A 20038-nucleotide genomic window follows, 5' to 3' on the forward strand; every position below is an offset into this window, starting at 1 on the left:
AATTAAGATAAATTACATTTTTTCAAAATGAACAAATTGAAAACTGAATTTGAAAATTACAGTGCGTAAAGAGAGAACAATATGTTTTTTAACAGAACTTGTAGCAAAACGTATTTCTTAAAAACTTTTGCAGTAAATTTGTACTTTTGAATTAAAGTGAAAAATTACCACTTAGCCACCATACCGCGAGACAACAGTTATAATATTTGTCCAATGAAATGTTTTCTGTCTGTTTAATTTTAAAAAAAAATCTCTCGAAAAATTTAAAAACAAATGAGTGAAAGCATGACCCTAAATAAATTAATAAAGGAATTAACCAATGAATTTAGTCAAAGCAAACTTATTACGGAATTATTAAATAAATGAACGAATAAATTAGTTGCTGATGAATAAAAAAATACTACGTAACAATTTAATAATAAATAAGCAAATCAATGACATATAAGTGAATTTTAAATGAAAGATTAAATAAATGAAATGAACAGTCTATTGTTCCCTATATTCACTTGACAAACTGTACTCCTCCATTAAAATTAAAACATGCTTCCTCAGTTTAGGTTCACAACATACTACTACATTTATGTAACTGCTGTAAACAGTTCGTAGGTGCTACGTAGAATTTTCAAAACTAGATAAGTTGATCATCAGAAAAAAAAATATATATATATATTCTTTAACTGGGGAAGTTCACATACCTAATTGTTCAACAGCTCATGATCATAACACTGACGCAACAACTAGGCAAGTTAACTTGTCAACTTCTCATTACTGTGTGCCAACAATCTTATTTAAAAGCCTGTCTTCCTATATTGAATATATAGCAAAAATATATTAAAAATACCATTTTTTAAAAATATTAAATTGAGTTTTCCTCGAAACAGCTGAAATGGAGTTACCTAGTTTCAGTATTCCCCCACGATATCAGGACATATTTACCTTTCATGATATTACACTTCAGGCTAAGTTCTTGATGCTTGCGAATGAGCAAGACAATAGAAAAAGCACAATATAAATTTATTATGTATACAGTTATGTACAATTTTCGCCTTGACAATTTGAATTTCACTCTAAGAAATTCGATCCAAATCTCCCGAAGAAATAGTCTTTGTATCTCTGGTAAGCTTCGTCTCTGATTACTCCAGGGTCTGGCAGAGATCTATGCCTATCTCTGCGTGGTATCTGGTACTCATTCCTTGGTTGATCTTCGAAGCTGAAAGTCTGAATGGCGGGAGCGCCACTTTGTTGATGAGGACCGTCGTAGTTGTAGACATCCCAAAAAGAATCCCACAGGGGATGATTGCGGAGTTCCTCAGGAAAGTGAAGTTGATGCATGAAAGACCTGCTGTCTTCTACGTAAGGACTTCGAATTGGATACTGGTCATTGTGGTAGTAAAATGCTTGGTGAGTTCCAGCACAAAATGGCAGAAAGAGCACTAATATGTATAGATAAATCTTCCTCTGAAAAAAGTAATAAAAAAAATCAATCTTCCTTTTAAAAAATCTGTAAACCAAAGACAGTAGGAGAAAGGGGAGCACATAATAACATAGGGTACGTGTGAACATGGTATGCTTTACTATGAAATCAAAACAAAACTACAAAAAATCTTATAAAATTCTTAAGTAATGGCAGTACCAGTTCAACCTCTTCGCCATTTTTTAGAGCAATTTGCCAGTTAATGTTTCTATGTTGACAACTTCTTTGTTTTAGCGTATGTTGTATGTATTTTTATCACTGTCTTCTTCAAGTGAAAACATAATTTAAACTAACTAATAGGCTAAACTTAAATATTGAAGTAAATTTATGACAATGTTTAAGTTTTATTATGTAAATAAGAATTCTTTATTTTTGCAAGTTAGATCTAATAAGGAAGATGGGAATTTGTGAACACATCTTCACCTGTCCTCTCTAAAAAATTAATATTATTGTAGAATGTAGGGTATTGTAAATGTTAAAAAAGTGTAAATATTATAATGTTATTTTTCTACAATCAGTTCGTAAATTCGACGTTAATTTTATTATTATTATATTATTATTTATTATGAATTTTTTGTTACTAAATAGTGGGTCAACAGTTTAATGTCATAATAGTAATTCCAAAAAAAAAAAAAAAAAAAAAAAAAACGAAGACAAAATATTTTCATTCAATAAAACTGAAATTTACAATCAATTAAAACATCAACATGTAAACATATAAGACATTATCATGTTCGATATGAAACTTAAAAGCAATATTTAATAAGAATATTCTTTACATAATAAAACATTCTTTGTGCACCATGTAGTCTTACCAGTTTTTTTCCTTGTCTATCCATCGGTGATCAGAACATTCTACAAAACTTTAAAATTTGTCAGTGAGCAGAGTCAAATGTTTCGAGAAAAATATTTTTCATGACAGTTACTATACAATAGAAAATAAATCTGTGTAGGTCACAAACAATTCAATGTCATCGGTATCAACGTATATCTTTATATTAAAGGGTTTTTCGTTGAAGTATGTTGTTTGTCCTGCGATTTCTAATCGTGTTTATATGTGCCTCAGGCTTGTTCATATTGACATTGATTGAAAGTATTTTTTTTTTATACCATAAAACCAAAGAACTATTTTTTTTTTTTTTTTTTAATCTCGAAAAATTCCTTGACACAAAGAAAAGACTATTCTATTGTAAAGACATTTTTGCTCCGACAAATCGATAATATTTTTTGAAAAATGAAGGAATGATGAAAATTGCTCAAATGTGCTCTTCTCTCCCCTACCATTGTTTTTTTTTAATTCAAAAAAGAATCCTTGAACTACAAACACCTATTTATAAAAAGAAGTTCTTCATTCTTTTTGAGGCTACACTAACTCGAATGTCAGTTTAATTGCTAAATTTCATGTTTTTCTATGAAATAAAGCATCTAAAACACAGCATTCGAAATAGATTGGCAAACGGATTCAGTTTTTATAAAACAGAAAAATATTAAGTAGCAGTAACTAAAAAACTAAATTAGTAGACTCAAAGTTTTCATTAGCACTGATGTTCTAATAATTTCATCGACGAACGATGCGACGCGCCCGCTTCTAAACTTCACATCTCCTTAGAATGTTCCTTTTGAAGGAACATTTTATGCAGACAATTGTATTAAAGAGTTCGGAAATGAGTTATCAAAAAGTTAAATAATACAAAAAAACTTATAAGGATATCGATGACAATATTTCGATATTGAATACACTGCTCGACATTAAAAATGCAACACCAAGAAGGAGTGTTCAGAAATTTATGCAAATTCTAGAGTAGACGTACATCACTGAATTATGTAAATGATGTTAAATGTGCAGCTCTCCGACGCACGTGAAGTAAGATATAAGGGAAGGAACTTGCAGAATGGGCAATATTCGTGTCGTTATTTCCGACTAGAGAATTATCGAAGAAATTTTGTTTTTGTTTTGGAGGATACGTGTAATACGAGAGAATGCCAGGTCGCCGTCAACGAAGGCACTTCCAGCAGATAGGCGATTTTACGAGGGGTATGGTGATCGGACTGAGAATGGGAGGTTGGTCCGTACGTCAAATCGCAGCTGATACCCAGATGGATGCGAGCACGGTGCATCGGGTGTGCCGAAGATGGTTGGAACAACGAAATGTGGCAAGATTAAGGGGTACAGGGGCAGCCAGGGTGACGTCAGAACGCGTGGATCGACGCATTAACCGACAAGCTGTAGCAGACCCACAAGTCACTTGTTCCTCGATTCTGCAGCAGGTGCAAGATACTATGAATGTTCCCGTGTCAACCAGAACCATTTCCCGTCGTTTGGTCGCACGTGGTCTGCAATCACGGCGCCCGCTAAGAAGACTGCCATTGACCCCACAACATAGACAGCATTGTTTGGTATGGTGCCGGGCTAGAGCGACGTGGATGACAGAATGGCGAAATGTTGTGTTCTCAGATGAATCCCGCTTCTGTTTATCCAGTGATAGTCGCCGCATACGTGTGTGGTGTCGACGTGGAGACAGATCTAATCTGGCAGTAACTGTGGAACGTCTCACCGTACGACAACGTGGCATAATGTTTTGGGGCGCAATTGCGTAAAATTCCATATCACCTCTAGTTCGTATTCAGGGCACTATGACGGCCCAACGATACTTGGTTAATGTGCTGCGGCCGGTGACAATCCCTTACCTTCAAGGGATACTTAATGCAATTTTTCAGCAGGATAACGCCCGACCACACAGTGCTCGCTTCTGTCAACATGCTCTCCAAGGCATACAGATGCTTCCCTGGCCACCATACTCTCCTGACCTGTCACCAATCGAGCATGTGTGGGATGTGATTGGACGCCGTTTGCAGTCTCTGTCCCTGCCTCGTTCAAAAGACGAACTGTGGCAAATGGTTGAAAGGAAATGGAGAGCCATCCCTCTGGACACCATCCGCACTCTTATTGACTCTATGCCTAGACGTGTTTCTTCGTGTATCGCTGTCCGCGGTGGTCCTACACCCTACTGAGCCGACGCCGTTCTCGCTCTGTATTCTGCCTATCATTTAGAAATTATGATCATTTATTATTCCTTGCTGTCGCTGTCTTTTTTCCAAATTTCATCACTTTCTGACCATTCCTTCTTGGTGTTGCATTTTCAATGTCGAGCAGTATATTAAAACATGAATGGTTGTAGTAGGGAAATGTGGGTCAAATTAATAGCGAAGCAACGTGAAAAGGATAAACATTTACTCTGCTTTTAGCTCCACCTATCTTGTAATATTTTAACTGTGTAGTAACACATGCAGTCTAGTCCAGTCCAGTCAGGAAAAATATGCCTTCAAAAACCAAAGAATATAACAGAAGAATTTTTCAAAAATTGATAGTAGGGTAATGTAGGGCAAGTGAACTAGCGGGGCAAAGTGATATGGTGAAATATTTAATATGTTTTTAGCACCACGTATCCAGAAATATTTTAACTATGTAGTATCACATGTAGGTTACATCATAGGGAGGTCCTTAAAAATGAACTTTTGAAATTTGAACGGGCCACCCTCCCATTTTTGTTTACGGCCTAAAATAAGACTTCCACAAAAATTTCAGGCCAAAAAAAATATTTTAAGGGTCGCTACCAAGCTTCAAAGTTATGAAAGTTCAGCTTTTTTTTCCCAAAATTCCAATGAACTTTACTCTAAACTAAAAAATGCATAACTAAAAATCAGTATCACCTGCTGTTTACACAAGAAGTCTACCTTCCTCCTCTAGACCCGGATCTATAAATTTTGGCCTCCCCCCCCTGCAAAAAAACTCTGTAGGGCCCCTCCCCAAAAGCCAGCAGTATATATTTGCAACTTCAACAAGTCTTGGTGCTAGTTCTTTTTTTTTTTTTTTTTAATTTCTCGGACTGCTGGGTCCCTTAAGAACGTCCCCCCCCCCCCAGGCCTATCCCAGGTAGGGACAGGCCTGTCCTTCTCGTACAAGATAGAGGGAATCAAATTCAAATTTAATGTTTTGATATGAAATTTTACGACCATATGTTCAGAGAGCAAGACTGGTGAATTTTCTTTTCTTTCATTGGAGAATGATACTAATAATGGCGCCGCTGTGTGTGTTTTGATAAAATGGGTAAAGTAGATGCAAAATTGTTGAAGAAAGAAGCAATGCTCATTAAAAAGAGGATTAATTTCGAAAAACATGAAGCAACGTGAGGAAGAAAATACAAGACTGCTGTTTGAACGAGTACCAACTCCTTTAGAGGAAAATGAAGTTAAATGTGACTTGTTTGAAAGTTATGGCTGCTCTTTAAATGCAGACCAAAGTTCGACTTACCCCCTTGCAAAAGAAAAAGAAGTAGAAAGAACGTTCTAAATAATTATGTTGCTGTGAGTATTGATGCAGCAAAGTTGAGTGATAGAAAAGCAGCTGTTGTCTTGACAACAACGCTTAAAAGCGTAGGTTGTGATCCATCGGAACGTAACTTAAACAAATCCTCTATTCGACGTTTCAGAATGGAAAGCAGAAAGAACGCTGCCTAATATTTGAAAAGTAAATTCTTAATTGATGTTTCTTTAACCGTTCACTATGATAAAAAAACTTTTAGAAGACATTGTAGATAGTGAAACTGTTGACCGAATACCAATCATTGTTTCTGGACCCCCTAGAATCCTGGGAAATCAGTGGCTGTATAATTTTGGGGAGTGGCAACAGTCGAGAATTGTTGTGCTTCGAACAGTGGAGATGCTTCAAACCATAGACTAATAATAAGAGTAGACCGAGCTTTCTCATTCTTGCTGATAAAGAAAATTGGTTCATAGATGTATCATGTGACTAGTGGAAGGGCTTGGCGAAGACTTTGGCAGCATGGTTGCTAGATGGCAGCATTATCTATAGTTTGGCACTCGACATGTATTTTAAGACAATGTGTTTTCATTAAAAAAAACTTCCAGGTGCAGAGATTGAACTGTTTTTCTTTAAGTTATGCATTATTTTGACATTAGTAATAGTTTTTGATCAGTTTTCGGTAACTTTTATTTCATTTGGAGCTGTCAGCGTTGGCGTGAACGAAATGGCGTAAACGTTTTGCGTTAACGCAAAAATGTACTAATCGGTATCTTAAATTGAAACTGTAGGTAAAAATCTTACCGTTTGCTGATTCTTCTTGGTCGCTCGCATCTTTTATTGCTTAGAGAGTTATTGAAATTGACTAAAGAAAATGCACAATGCTATCTAAACGAAAAACTCACTATATTAACAAAATATTTACAACTTAGAATAACAAATTTACAAATCGGACTCCATAAAAGATCATTCTTCCGTGTTCCATCAATTCTATTTATTTTATTTCGCGCTGGCGTTGATCGTCTGCTACGATTAACGCCCGCTGTTGCTAGGATATCCACCAGTCACATGGTTTGGTTTATGAGCAGCAAAAGGGTTGCCATAGCTCGGTCTACTCTTATTATTAGTCTATGCTTCAAACCATAGACTAATAATAAGAGTAGACCGAGCTATGGCAACCCTTTTGCTGCTCATAAACCAAACCATGTGACTGGTGGATATCCTAGCAACAGCGGGCGTTAATAGTAGCAGACGATCAACGCCAGCGCGAAATAAAATAAATAGAATTGATTGAACACGGAAGAATGATCTTTTATGGAGTCCGATTTGTAAATTTGTTATTCTAAGTTGTAAATATTTTGTTAATATAGTGAGTTTTTCGTTTAGATAGTATTGTGCATTTTCTTTAGTCAATTTCAATAACTCTCTAAGCAATAAAAGATGCAAGCGACCAAGAAGAATCAGCAAACAGTAAGATTTTTACCTACAGTTTCAATTTAAGATACCGATTAGTACATTTTTGCGTTAACGCAAAACGTTTACGCCATTTCGTTCACGCCAACGCTGACAGCTCCAAATGAAATAAAAGTTACCGAAAACTGATCAAAAACTATTACTAATGTCAAAATAATGCATAACTAAAAGAAAAACAGTTCAATCTCTGCACCTGGAATTTTTTTTTTAATGAAAACACATTGTCTTAAAATACATGTCAAGTGCCAAACTATAGATAATGCTGCCATCTAGCAACCATGCTGCCAAAGTCTTCGCCAAGCCCTTCCACTAGTCACATGATACATCTATGAACCAATTTTCTTCATCAGCAAGAATGAGAAAGCTCGGTCTACTCTTATTATTAGTCTATGCTTCAAACCGCATGTGGTGCGGTATGGTGAAAATGTCGAATATCGTTGTCTTTAAATGTTGTAAATAATTTAGTGTAAATAGTTGCAGTGATGCGTTGTATGTGAAATAAAATCTGATAAAAAAAACTTCTCGTCGTCATGTATTTGAGCTGCCTAATTTTTTAGTTTCGATACTCAAGTCGACATAGAACGCGACACAAATGGGGCCCCCGGGTGGATCAGCCTGAATACAAGGGCGACCTGAAGCTGGAAAAATGTAACTTAAAGAAGGTAAGCATTTTCATTTGCTTACTTTTAATGAAATTTCATGTTTTGACATATGAAGAATGCTACAGTTTGTAGACGTTTTAGCGTCTGAACAGAGACCTCTTAAGTGGTTAATAAGTAATTTGGAAATATTGCACTTTCAACTGATGGTTTTAGAGTTACACTTCTTTGCTGATAAAGTTCTAAGAGTTATATGCATGTATTTTATTTGCATATATAGAAAATTGTTTTAAGTACATTGTTTGATACCAGGGCTGCCAATCCCCACCCCCCAAGCTCAATAGTGCAAATCCCCCCCCCCCCAAAAAAAAAATTATCGCTTTTAAATAAGGTTAAAGCTAACACTTTTTCAAGCTTCTAATTCCCAGGCAAACTAACCGGGGGGGGGGGTTAACGCTAACTACTGCCATCTGAACTGAAATTGTTGGATTGACACGTCTCACTCACTTCCCAAAACTTACAATATGGCCCTTGAGTAAAAACGTTTTTTTTTTTTTTTCAAACTTTTGAAAAAATACTGAGTGGATAATACACCTTTCTGATTTGTGATAAAGTCATTACTGGATGTAAGTAAGTTGAACCTTGTCAGAAGTATAATATTCAGTCAAATGGAGGGTTCGGGGGTTTCTTCCTCGGAAAAATTTTGAAATTGTAGTTATAAAAACACAGTTTTAGACATTAATTGGGAAGGTTTGGTGGCTTCGTTTGGAACGATTTGGTGGTCCCTCCCCGGTATTTTTTTCGAAATTGAAATATCAAAAAAGTTACTGTAGATACTCTTCTGTTATGTAAGGGAGAGTGGGTGGATTCGGGGACTCTCGCCCGAAACGTTTTCAAAATAGTTCTAAAAACAACAGTTTTAAACTATCTGTGGTAATGTTAGGTAGAGAAGAGATTCGGGAGGTGTCCCTCGGAAAATTTTCGAGATTAAAGTCCTTAAATTGCGATTTCAGGCTATCAATGGTTAGTGGACAGGCATATTTCTGAAATTGAAGCTCTAAAATCGCACTTGTAGCCGACCTTCGTGACGTTAGGAAAAGGAGTTTTCGGAAGCACTCCTCAGAATTTTTTTCGAGATTGCAGCCCTGAAAACCAAATTTAAGACTATCTTTAATGATTTTGATGAGAGTGGGGGAAGGGTAGGGGCGTACCACAAAAATGTTCAAACCTTTTGATTAAGAAACGCAATTTTGATAGATCTTTGGTAATGTTAGTGGAAGGAGAAGTTCGGTGGCTTTCCCTTGCAATTTTTCGAAATTGAAACTCCAAGAAAGCAATTGCAGATTGTCTTTGATTGTGTTAAGAAGAGGGAAGGTTCAGGAGCTCTCCCCATCAATTTTTCGAAATTGCAGTACTGGAAACTCAGTTTTAGATGACTCTTAATGGCAAAGAGGGCGTTTTTTGGGCGTTACAAGGGAGGAGCTCTCCTAGAAGTTTACCGAAATTGAAGTCGCATATCCAAAAAAGATGGATAACACACAAATTCACTATGACAGGTATTTTTCGGAAATCCTCAAAATTGATTCAGTTATTCAGCACACATTGAAATTCAGAACTCGAAAATTTTCACGAATCTAATACTTCATTCTATAACATATCAGATACAGAAGAATGTAAAAAAGATTTAAGAAAAATAATTAAAATACCCTAAGAACGAACTGTTCTACTTCCAGCAGTGGACCTAACATCACTGAAAGTTTTATAAAAATCATCTAATGATAAATTGAAAGAACAGTCAAATTGAAAATGGTAGAAAAAACGAGAATAAAGTGAAATGAAAAATTCTACATAAACTTAAGCTAATTTATGAAGAAAGTATATTAATTTTCAAGTGATGGGCGAAAAAATATGTTACAGTGAAACCTGTATAAGTTGACTTATAAAGGTTAAATTATATGATATAGATCTGATTCTGTGCTTGAAAATAGCGGTCAACTTAGAATAGTGGTCAACTTAACAGGTTTTACTGCATTCGAAAACTTCAAAATTAGTTTTAAGCGATTGTTTTGGTGCAAATGAATCCATGAAAGGCTAGAACATAGTGGTCAAAACTCTTACAAACAATAAATAAATAACAGGGGGGGGGGAACAATAAGGAAAACTTTTTATTTTAGCTATTTTTGACCTCCCTCTCATCACTGTTACACGTACTCCTCATACAAAACTGTTACTTCCAGAAAATCTATATAAATAAAACAAAGAATATCTGTGCATATATCTATTGTTTGTTTCATATACAAATCGAGTTTATGTCGGATCTCGACCAAATTTGACAGGGAGATACAGGGCCGGACTGGCCAGGTCGGCTAGTCAGGGATCCCCGACTGGGTCAACCACCGAATGGGCCACTTCAAGCAATTTTTTTATTGAACTTAATACATTTAAATAAGTGTCCAAAAAAAAACATACAATTTGTTTACTCAATGTGAAAAAAGCTCTTGCAATTTCCATCCTAAGCAGGGACCAAAGTAAATAGCCGAAGTTCACACGTGCAAATGCTTTCCTCTCTTTTACACTTTCTCTCATTTTTTTAGAGCTCTGGGGGCCATGGCTCCTACATTGAGGAAACGGGAGGGAGTCAGGGAAATTGGGGTCCAACGCGGCCTAAAAAAGGGCCCGGGACGAAAAAGAGCGTTAAAAACTTATATTTCTACGTTTATTAACAAAAATTAAAAGGGCCGCCTGCACCATTAGACAAAGCGACTCCTACCCTGCTATGAATGCATGGGCCATGCTTTGGGGTGTTGTTACATAAGCAGAACCATGCTTAAGGGGGGGAGGAAGGGACACCTGTCGGCCCGGTACCAAGTCTGAAGGGGGCTATAGAGTTTTTAAATGAGGGGTGAAATATATGTAGGGACGTAAGGGTGAACAGGATGGAGGGGGCTCGCAAAATTTCTGTGCCGCTTCTGGTATTCACTGGTTGTGACAGATTCAATTAACAGCTGTCAGTTGGCAAGAGAGTTCATTGGTCAATTGCAAATTTTCGCTATACGAGTATTTTTACCTCAGAATCGCATACGTGAAAGCAAGTCAGGACTACGATAAACTGAATCTGAAACAGGACCAAAGAAGGGAGAGCTATTAAACATAGGCGGAATTAGGACTGAGTTCCTGGAGGGAGGGGGAGGATAAAAAAAAATTTTGAGCAGCATTGGTTGTAATCAGGGCCAGATTTAGACTTAACGGCGTCCCTAAGATATTTCAGGAATGAGGTCTCTTTGTAGTCCTCTAAAGTCATCAACGAAAGTCTTTAAGTCTACAGTTGAGGACTTTAATGTAAAATTCAATTTAGTCCAAACTTTTCCTTTAAAAAAAGTCATTTTTGCGAGTGAAGAATATAAATGTTCCGCAGGGAGCTCCCCTCCACCCCCCTAAGAACACGTGCGCACCCCCCTAAATATCGCGAAAACCCCCCTAAAAGCAGGACCCGATTCCCTTATGAGAAAAATTACCCTCAACCCCTACCCCCCTAAAATCTTCAATGGCGCAGCCTGTGTTCCGATGTGTCACCCCTGTGTTCTGATTGGGGCAACAACGAGACACAAATGTAGGATCAGGCCTCTACTTTATAGTAAATAATATGGGAAAGAAATTAGCCTTGCCTTTCTATCGAACACTGATGTTATTTGTTGGTCTTACCAAAAATGAGTAAGTTTGGACTTACCTGGTTCTTGGATCAAGGCCCTCAATGGGGTTTTTCAAACTTAAAGATCGAAAAATTGAAAAAGTCTTCGAATTTCCGCCATTCCCTTAAAGTCACTAAAGATAGCTTCAAATTTCACTTATAGAAATTTCCGTTTGAGAGCTCCGTAACCCTTTTAACAGCACTATAGCCCAAAATTGATTTCAGTTTCGAAAAAAAAAAAAATGCCCAGAGGGAACTAGTGCTTCTCCCCAGACCAAAAAAGGAGCAGTGCGCTTTCATATAAAAGGGTACGTTTTAAGAGAAGTTTTAAAAAAGGTGCTTCTTTTACATTTTGATATGCTAGGTACATACTCAATTCAAGTGTTTTCGATAGTAATCATTTTTTAAATATTTAAAAGCTTTTTGAAGTTTAGTTTTAAAGGTAATGCAAAAAACATTTAGATATATTCTAATTAAATTCTTGTGGATAAGTGATTGAAACGAGGGATTGACGTTTCAAGGATAGACTTGTGTGAATCTCTACCTTTTGAAAAAAATTTCGCTTTTATGAAGTTTTGTTTAAACTTTTAAAGGGCAACGAGGGTCAAAGGTCAGCTTAAAAGCGGAAGGGCACGGCGCCCTCAGAAAAATCTTGGGGGGAAACACTCGTTAAACCTATCCCCTTTCCTTTTAATGTTTCTAAACATATAATAAGACTAGCTTTTACCCGCGGCTTCGCTCACTTTGAAGTAGTTTTGTTTCAATCGATTCAAGTTAATGGTCAACATAAGGAGAGATCAAATAGTTACCAAAAAATGGTTTCTCCCCAGTTTCGCCGACATTTAAAATGGCCTCCCCCCTTTGATATATCAAAAGATATTATGAAAACTGAAAATCAAGGGAGGGGGGAGGGGAATGAAATGCCAGCGATACTGGGAAGACACCCAAAAAATCACACAACATAAATCAGGAAAATGTTCAGGAGTTGTAAAGAAGTTAGTTTGGGTAATTCTCAAAACTTCTAATTCGAGTGAGGTCAACAATTCTTAAATAAAGTCAACCATTTCCCTCATAATCCCCATCCCCGTCAAATGGTGTCCAGCGCTACACCTGCTATCTAAATTATTGTATAACTTCTTACCGGAGAAATCTTCTCAAAATAGGGTCAACAGTCACTACAAATTCAGATTCTAATAATGTCCCTTTAGAGTGAGAACATCAAACCTTTAAAATCCTCCACGTGAAGGAAATCAACTGTTTCTTAACAACCTAAACAGTCTTAATTAAAATACCAAAAAAAGGGCAGAGTAAAAATACCATTAAAATCAAAGCACAACAGTTTTTTTTTTTTTTTTTTTAAATTCCCATTTAAATGAGGACAATAATACAAAAAACTTCTCATTACGGAAAGAAACATTCTCCTAAGTCTCTATTAGAATGGAGATCAGCGTTTTCAAATAAGATCTCCCTCTGAAAATCTTCTTCATGATTGATTTCAAAAATCTTCATCAGTACAGGTCCGATAGCATAAAAAACAAATTTAAAAAAAAAAGAAAGACCAATACTCTCGATTGTCGATATTAAAGAAAGGTTATTAATTCCACAAAATCCTAATTAGCACCAATATTCCTTAAAAACACACACACAAAAAAAAGAAAAATAAAATTAAAAGTTTCATTAAAATTTTAAAAAATTCACCAATGCGCTAACGTAGTCGCCTGGTGAGTCTGGAGATATAAAATGTTTTTGGTGGATTAATTTTTCAGTTTAATAGCAGTTTTAATGTCATTTGAGCGTGTTGTTTCACTAATTTGGTGAATTAATTTTAACTGCAATACTCTATATATAGCATCTAATGATATTTTTACGAAAATTAGTTTGTCGAAGTTTTTACATTTTAATGCAAATTTTGTAATAGCTGTAGCGCCAAGATTTTTGAACACTCGTCCAGACCGCATTATCATAACTCTGCCTATCGAATAAGTTTTTAAAATGTCTTTTTTTTTTTTTTTTTTTTTTTTTGCAATTAAATTCATTTTCTTCAACGAATGCAATCTAATTCATTATCTATTTTTGCATTTAAAAGCAGCGTAAAAATGTAAAATAATCCAAATCCATTATTTATCGGAAAAAGGACCACAGTGCCATACATTCGCCAGAGACTTGCCAAGTTTATAAAACTGCGTAAAATGTTTGCTTAATCTACATTCATAAGATATGAATTCCGAACAGAAGATGCTACAAAGAAAATGTTTTGCATGTATTTGGCATTTTCGGGTAAAAAATAAATATTTTTTCGACGGTAGCTGGGGGGGGGGGGGGGGGGGCAGATTCTATTTAATAACTTTCTTTACTTAGTTACCAGATTGTTGTGCATAATAAAAATACCTGGCGTTGTCTGGGTGTGTAATAATTGTGAGAAACAATATAGCTACTTTTATTCGTTTTCTTCCGTAACTGAAATAACTCAAAACATACCGCTTTGACGTGATTAAAAATCGACGAGCTTTTCCCTTACCCATAAAAGTAAAATGGCAATAAATACAAAGGACAAAATAGCAACCTTTCGAAACGAAAAAACGACATTTAAGAATATACAAATTTGAGGAATTTCCAAAATATGAATTTAAACTCCACTTATTTAAAACGATTTACCTTTTTTTAAACATATTATAAAATCGTCTTTATATTGCTATTGAAGCACAAACTTTAAAAAAATGTAGCCGCCCGTAATCCCTTACTGCGATTTAAAATGTTACGAAATTTGCGGTAATCGTTTTGGGATACCTTGTCTCCCCCTCCCTACTTTGTAAAACTGTGTGTTACTAGTTTTATCGAAGAGATAGTGTGGCCAAATACTGAGATACTCCTGGTGACCATGAAATGATGCTATCCGAAATGTTTCCAAAATAAGTAGTAAAGTTTGGCAATTGTGTTTCAAATTGTGCGCAAACTTGTGCTGTTTATGGATTTGATTAATTTAGTGGGCGGATCATTTTACATGTTAACAAATGATATAAAAAAAGAAATATTAAAGAAATGGCGATATTTTGGTTACATGGGGAAATCCGAGAAACAGTATTCGCGTAGTTTTTAGCTTCAAAAACAGGTACAATTGAAAAAATTGCCACATGCCTATGCCTTAGCTATTGAAATGATTCCGCAAAAAAAATTTGGCGAGATTCCTGCTGGTCGGTCAAGCACCCAGTTAACACAAATAAATTTTGAATTAAAAAAAAAATAATTGTCTCTAAGTTGCGTAAAACTGGAAAATCCATGTATTATTTGCCTATCTTGTGCAAAAAATCTTACTTTAAAATTTAACTTGAGAAAAGCCTTGAACAGTCAGACGAAAAGCAAAAATAGTCAACAATACAACAATTGTCGCTATCGACAGGGAGTTACCCTAAATACTATATTGTGTTGAGGAAAACCTTCTATCATGGAACTAAAAAGCTCATAATTCGTTTTTTATTCTACTTAGAAATTTTGAACAGGTGCGATCTTCAGCAGAAAAATCAGAGCTTTCGATGGACATATAATGCTAATATATGTGTAAGTATTTTTTCATCCTCATATTAGAGAATTTAAACGAAAATTGGGTTTTATCGCCCCCTGGGGGGGGTTGCCCCCATAATGGGGTGAAAACTTCCCTATGTGTTATTCTGATGCATAAACTATATTATTGTAAAGTTTCATCAAAATCCATTCAATAGTTTTTGCGAGAAAGAGTAACAAACATTTACATACATCCAAACAGACAAACTTTTGCATATATAATAGTAGTAAGATGCCTTTCATTGGTGACTATTCTGGCGCATCTCAATTCTTTTCTTAACTTATAATTTTTATTTGAACCTATAAATTATATTATCTTTCTTACCATAATGCTGACCAGAATACAGATTGGCTCGAGATGGTGCATATACGGCATCATCAATTAGTGGCACATGTTTAAAATCTCCCAATATAAAAAAAAGTTTGTAAACCTTAATTAACTCTATTAAATTGCTCGACGAAAGTAGTTGCTCTTTATTATAACGTAATACTTGTGAATATATTGCAGTGTTTCAGCATAAATCAATTAAAATTAGTATAACTAACTAGTAACCCTACCCAAGTGTGAATCACCGCATGGAATAAAACTTTGCACGTCAGCGTCAATACAGCATTTAAAAATATTGAACCCGTGTTTTTTTTTTTATTGGCAAAAAAAAAAGGAAAAAGAAAAAAGCCTTTAACGAGGTGAAATTTACCACTACATATTGGATAATTATTGGGACTTAGAGAGTGCAATATATTCCTGTATTTTAAATTTTAATTACAAAAATTCAAATACAGATTGAAAATTTGAAAAAATTAAGCAAACTAAAGTTGACGTGTCTCAGGATTTTTTCGAAAATACTATTTATAGGGGTAAAACATCCCTCAACATTTTGACCCTTCGCCCGGCTAGTTGCCTATGAGTACGTCAGAAAAATAGCCTTCTTGACCTCACCATTTCCGATTTCAATAAATTTTAGAATGAAGAACACACGTGACAAGATAAGTAATCCTGTCAATTTTTAGATTTCGATTTTGAAAACTGTTCGAAATATAAGCCAGTAAAAATCGCAAAATGTGCGGAAAAAATGAAAAGTGTATTATTACTAATGACTGTAACTTCTCTCCTAATTATAGTAGAATGAAAGTTCAAGAAACACTGTAAAGCTAAAAAGTAGAGCTTTCAATTGATATGTAACAAAACTTTCTTACGATAGATTTAAGTTTTAGGGCCATTCAACCGTATTACGAAGGATAGTTTTCCCCGATGAATAGTAGTTTCAGATAAATCCTGAAACACGTCAACTACAGGTTGTATAGTTTTTTCAAATTTTGAATCATTATTTGAACTTTTGCAATTAAAATTTAAAATAAAAATATATAGTCCTCTCTAATTCCCAATTATCCAATATTTAGGGGTGAATTTCACCCCATTAAAGGTGTTTGATACCGATTAAAAAAAAAAAAAAATACGGATTCAACATTTTTAAGTGTTCTACCGGATATGCAGAGTGTTATTACAATCGGTGACTCACACTTATATAGGGTTACTTGTAAGTGTATTATAGCTAATTATATAGAGTGAAACTAGTTATTTTAAATGTTCAGCTACAACGTTTTGTAGTATTGCAAAATGAAAATAGTATTATAACTAATTTTTCCCTGAAAAATGTTGATTTAAATTCGGTAACGATTAACTTCATACACAAAAATAAAATAAATGTTATGATTCTTAGTATTTGCAACAGAAAACTTCACAATATTCTAATTCTAAAGAAATTAAACGAAAAGTCTCCATTTTTTAGAAATCCAAAAAGTTCTAAATTTAAACTTTCATAAGAGTCATTAAATTGCGTAAAAATGCTCTTGGTTTTTCCCCAGTAATTTTTAAGTGTATTAGTATTATCGCGGTTTAGTGATACGTTAAGTAGAGACTTACCCAAGTTCTGATGTCCATATTCCACACGTCTGCTTAGAGAACTGTGCTAAACCGAAACTCTTTGTAGAAAATGATGTTGCAGCCGTGATACAGCACCTATATTCGATGGTCAATTAGAGGCCCCTGCCAAGGTGACAAAACAGGGGTCGCGTTCACAACAATAGGTAATCGTCTGCGCCATCATCACATCGTCAGGAACTCCACAAGGTGAGGTGTGACAATGCGAAGACATTTTGTAACGGATATGCAGAAATAGGGTTGTCGTTTGGGGTCGGCGTAATGACAAGTCAGGGCGGTTGCGCAAAGTAATTTTCCTTATTTGTTCCTAGGTGAATTGCCGATTTCTTGGGAGGAAATGACTAATGAGATTTGGCTTGGAATTGTTTGTTTCACTTATGTTTACTTACGGACTGATTTTGCTTGTTTTTAATCTTCATCACAGAAGCACGAATGCGCAAGCAAAAAATGGAAGAAAAGGGAAATGGAATAACATACTTTCGAAATTCAAAATTCTACGGTGGTGATCGGTCGTCTGCTACCATATCTGATAATGAGTAGGAGATTGCTGAAATATATTCAGTTTGTGAAGTGTATTTAAACTAGCTGCAAATTGTACTCTAAAAAGAAATCTATTGCAAAATTTTTTAATGATGGGTTTACAAAATGATACAAGAAACTGTTGCGCGAGTTTTAATTTGGATTGAGTGCAGGAATTTTCATTTTGACCCTCGAAATACGATTTTTTTTCTTTTAATAAATTGCACTCATTTACCTTTTCAACATACCTTAGTTTAAATTAGAAGTGTCAAAATTTTGTTCTAAATAAATCATCAACACCCTTTCAGGTGTAGTTCTTGAGTTACACGAAAACGCGTTGTTTTTTCGCTCAAGATGTTATTTTTGAAAGTTTCATGTACCTTTTCTCAGAAAGTAAGTATAACTCGTATGTACGTAAACTTTACACGACACATTGTTTATGTTATTCAGTATTTAGTGTAATACATTTTTAACTTTATGTTTTGTATGTTATGATACGTTTATGTTTTCTCAGTTTGCATGAAGTAAGAAATTTTCAGAAAGCATTAAATCAAGCTCATTTTAGCCTAAAATTGAAGGTATCTTTGACTTGCAAAAAATATTTGACAGTATATTTGCTACAGTTTTCCGGAAATAGTACCCTCAAAAAGGCCAACTTAACATAATCCAAATACCATACAGCAGTGGTCCCCAACCTTTTTCTACCCGAGGGTTGCATCTCATATTTAAAATGATTCTAACGAGTCAAAACACAGATAAAATTTCAAAACACTTTCTGAAAAGTCTAAATAACATGAGAAAATATGGAAAAGAAAAGAAATAATAAAAACCAATAACTGTTGCCGTCAATTAATTTGTTTCTTTTATTTTATGCATCTGTTTTTCATATACTAGTTTCTAAATCGACTAGTATCTGAATTTGGAACACGGCTCTAAATTTGAAACTTTGAATAAAAATTGTACTTTTAGTTTTTCCTAAACATCGACCTCAGATTTCATCATCGAAAATATTCTACAGGAGAATTTGAGGAAAAAAAATGAGGAATAAGTTAATCAGCCAATAAGTCAATCAGTCAATGTTTCCCCCCCCCCCTTTCCCTTTTTTTTATTAATAGAATTTCTTTAAAAACGAGCTGATGTGTGCATCACATGACTTCCTTTTACTCCAATTTAATGTCATTTCCCCATTATTCGCTATTTTAATGTGATTCAATATTTATTCTCTAAATATCACCAACAATGGCCAAATTGAAACCAAAAAAAAAAAAAAAACTCCGCCAAATTTGTCGCCAAGTTGGCGACAAAACTTGGCGACCAAAAGACTGGCGATATATCGCCAAGTGTCCGACAAATTATAACGCCACTTGAGTTTACATCGAAATTAACAATGATTTCCCCCCAAAAAGGTGCAAAAGACCCCCTTAGGAACATCCGAAAGCAACCAAAAGGGGAGGTGCACAACTAGACCCCACTACGAGTCTATGTACCAAATTTCAACTTTCTAGGACATACCATTTTTGAGTTATGCGAGATACATACGCACATACGCACATACGCACATACACACATACGCACATACATACAGACGTCACGAGAAAAGTCGTTGTAATTACCTCGGTGATGGTCAAAATGGATATTTCGCGTGTCTATACATTCTTAGGCACTTTTCCGCATGTGGTCGAATCGAAAAAAAAACTCAACATTCATTTGGGGGTGAGCAAAATGGAAATTAAGGGCGATTTTTGAGTGAAAATTTTTTCGCGAATACAATACTTCCTTTTTTGTAAAAGGAAGTAAAAATTGTTACGTAACTCTAACAAAAATGCTAAAAACAATTCAAGCCTTTTTTAAATGTACAAAGCTGACTTTTTACACTTCCGTGCCGCAAATTAAAAATACTTTGAGAAAACTCATTCGTGTAATATTTTTGGTTTCAATTTTAACCTATGAAAAGTGAAATAATAGGTTTACGTTTAAGAAAGAAAAGTCTTAATAAACTAGGGAAATGTAGTTTTTGGGCGTCTAAATGCACTACCAACAGTTCAAGGCCGTAGCCAAGATATTTTTTTGGAGAGGGACATGGTGGAAGGCGAAGGTGGTTCCAGACATGTAATCAAGGGGTAATTATGTTTAGTATATTGCTTGCAAAAATCAAACTAAAATGTAATCAAAAAATAAGTATCAAATAATTATTTTAATTAATGAAATTAGTTCATTAATATTTGATCATTAATTTATACTACGCAAGAATTATTCATCAGGGAGTAATGACATTTTTTTATATGATCTATATCACTATCACTATCTGATGACTATCAGGCTCAACAAAATACGAGGACTGCGTACACTTATACGTATGGTCTATAATATATCATACAGTGTTTATTACTTGTTTACAATTACAAATGCGTGTGACGGGGACTTTTAGATTAACTTTCGGGCAAATAAATGAAAATAGTCGCAA

At 35.0% G+C, this 20038-nt stretch overlaps 1 protein-coding gene across 1 annotated transcript; it reads right to left on the bottom strand.

Moving 5' to 3' along the window:
• Positions 1-1007: 1007 nt before the first annotated feature.
• On the bottom strand, positions 1008-17307 carry LOC129225182 (uncharacterized). Its single transcript, XM_054859751.1, has 2 exons — positions 17038-17307; positions 1008-1458 (listed from the first exon to the last, which is right to left on the bottom strand). The coding sequence occupies exons 1-2, from the start codon at positions 17053-17055 to the stop codon at positions 1063-1065; spliced, it is 414 nt and encodes a 137-aa protein (XP_054715726.1). The 5' UTR covers positions 17056-17307; the 3' UTR covers positions 1008-1062.
• Between the last annotated feature and the right edge of the window lie 2731 nt (positions 17308-20038).

This window comes from Uloborus diversus, chromosome 1, assembly GCF_026930045.1.
Source record: "Uloborus diversus isolate 005 chromosome 1, Udiv.v.3.1, whole genome shotgun sequence".
NCBI lineage: Eukaryota > Metazoa > Arthropoda > Arachnida > Araneae > Uloboridae > Uloborus > Uloborus diversus.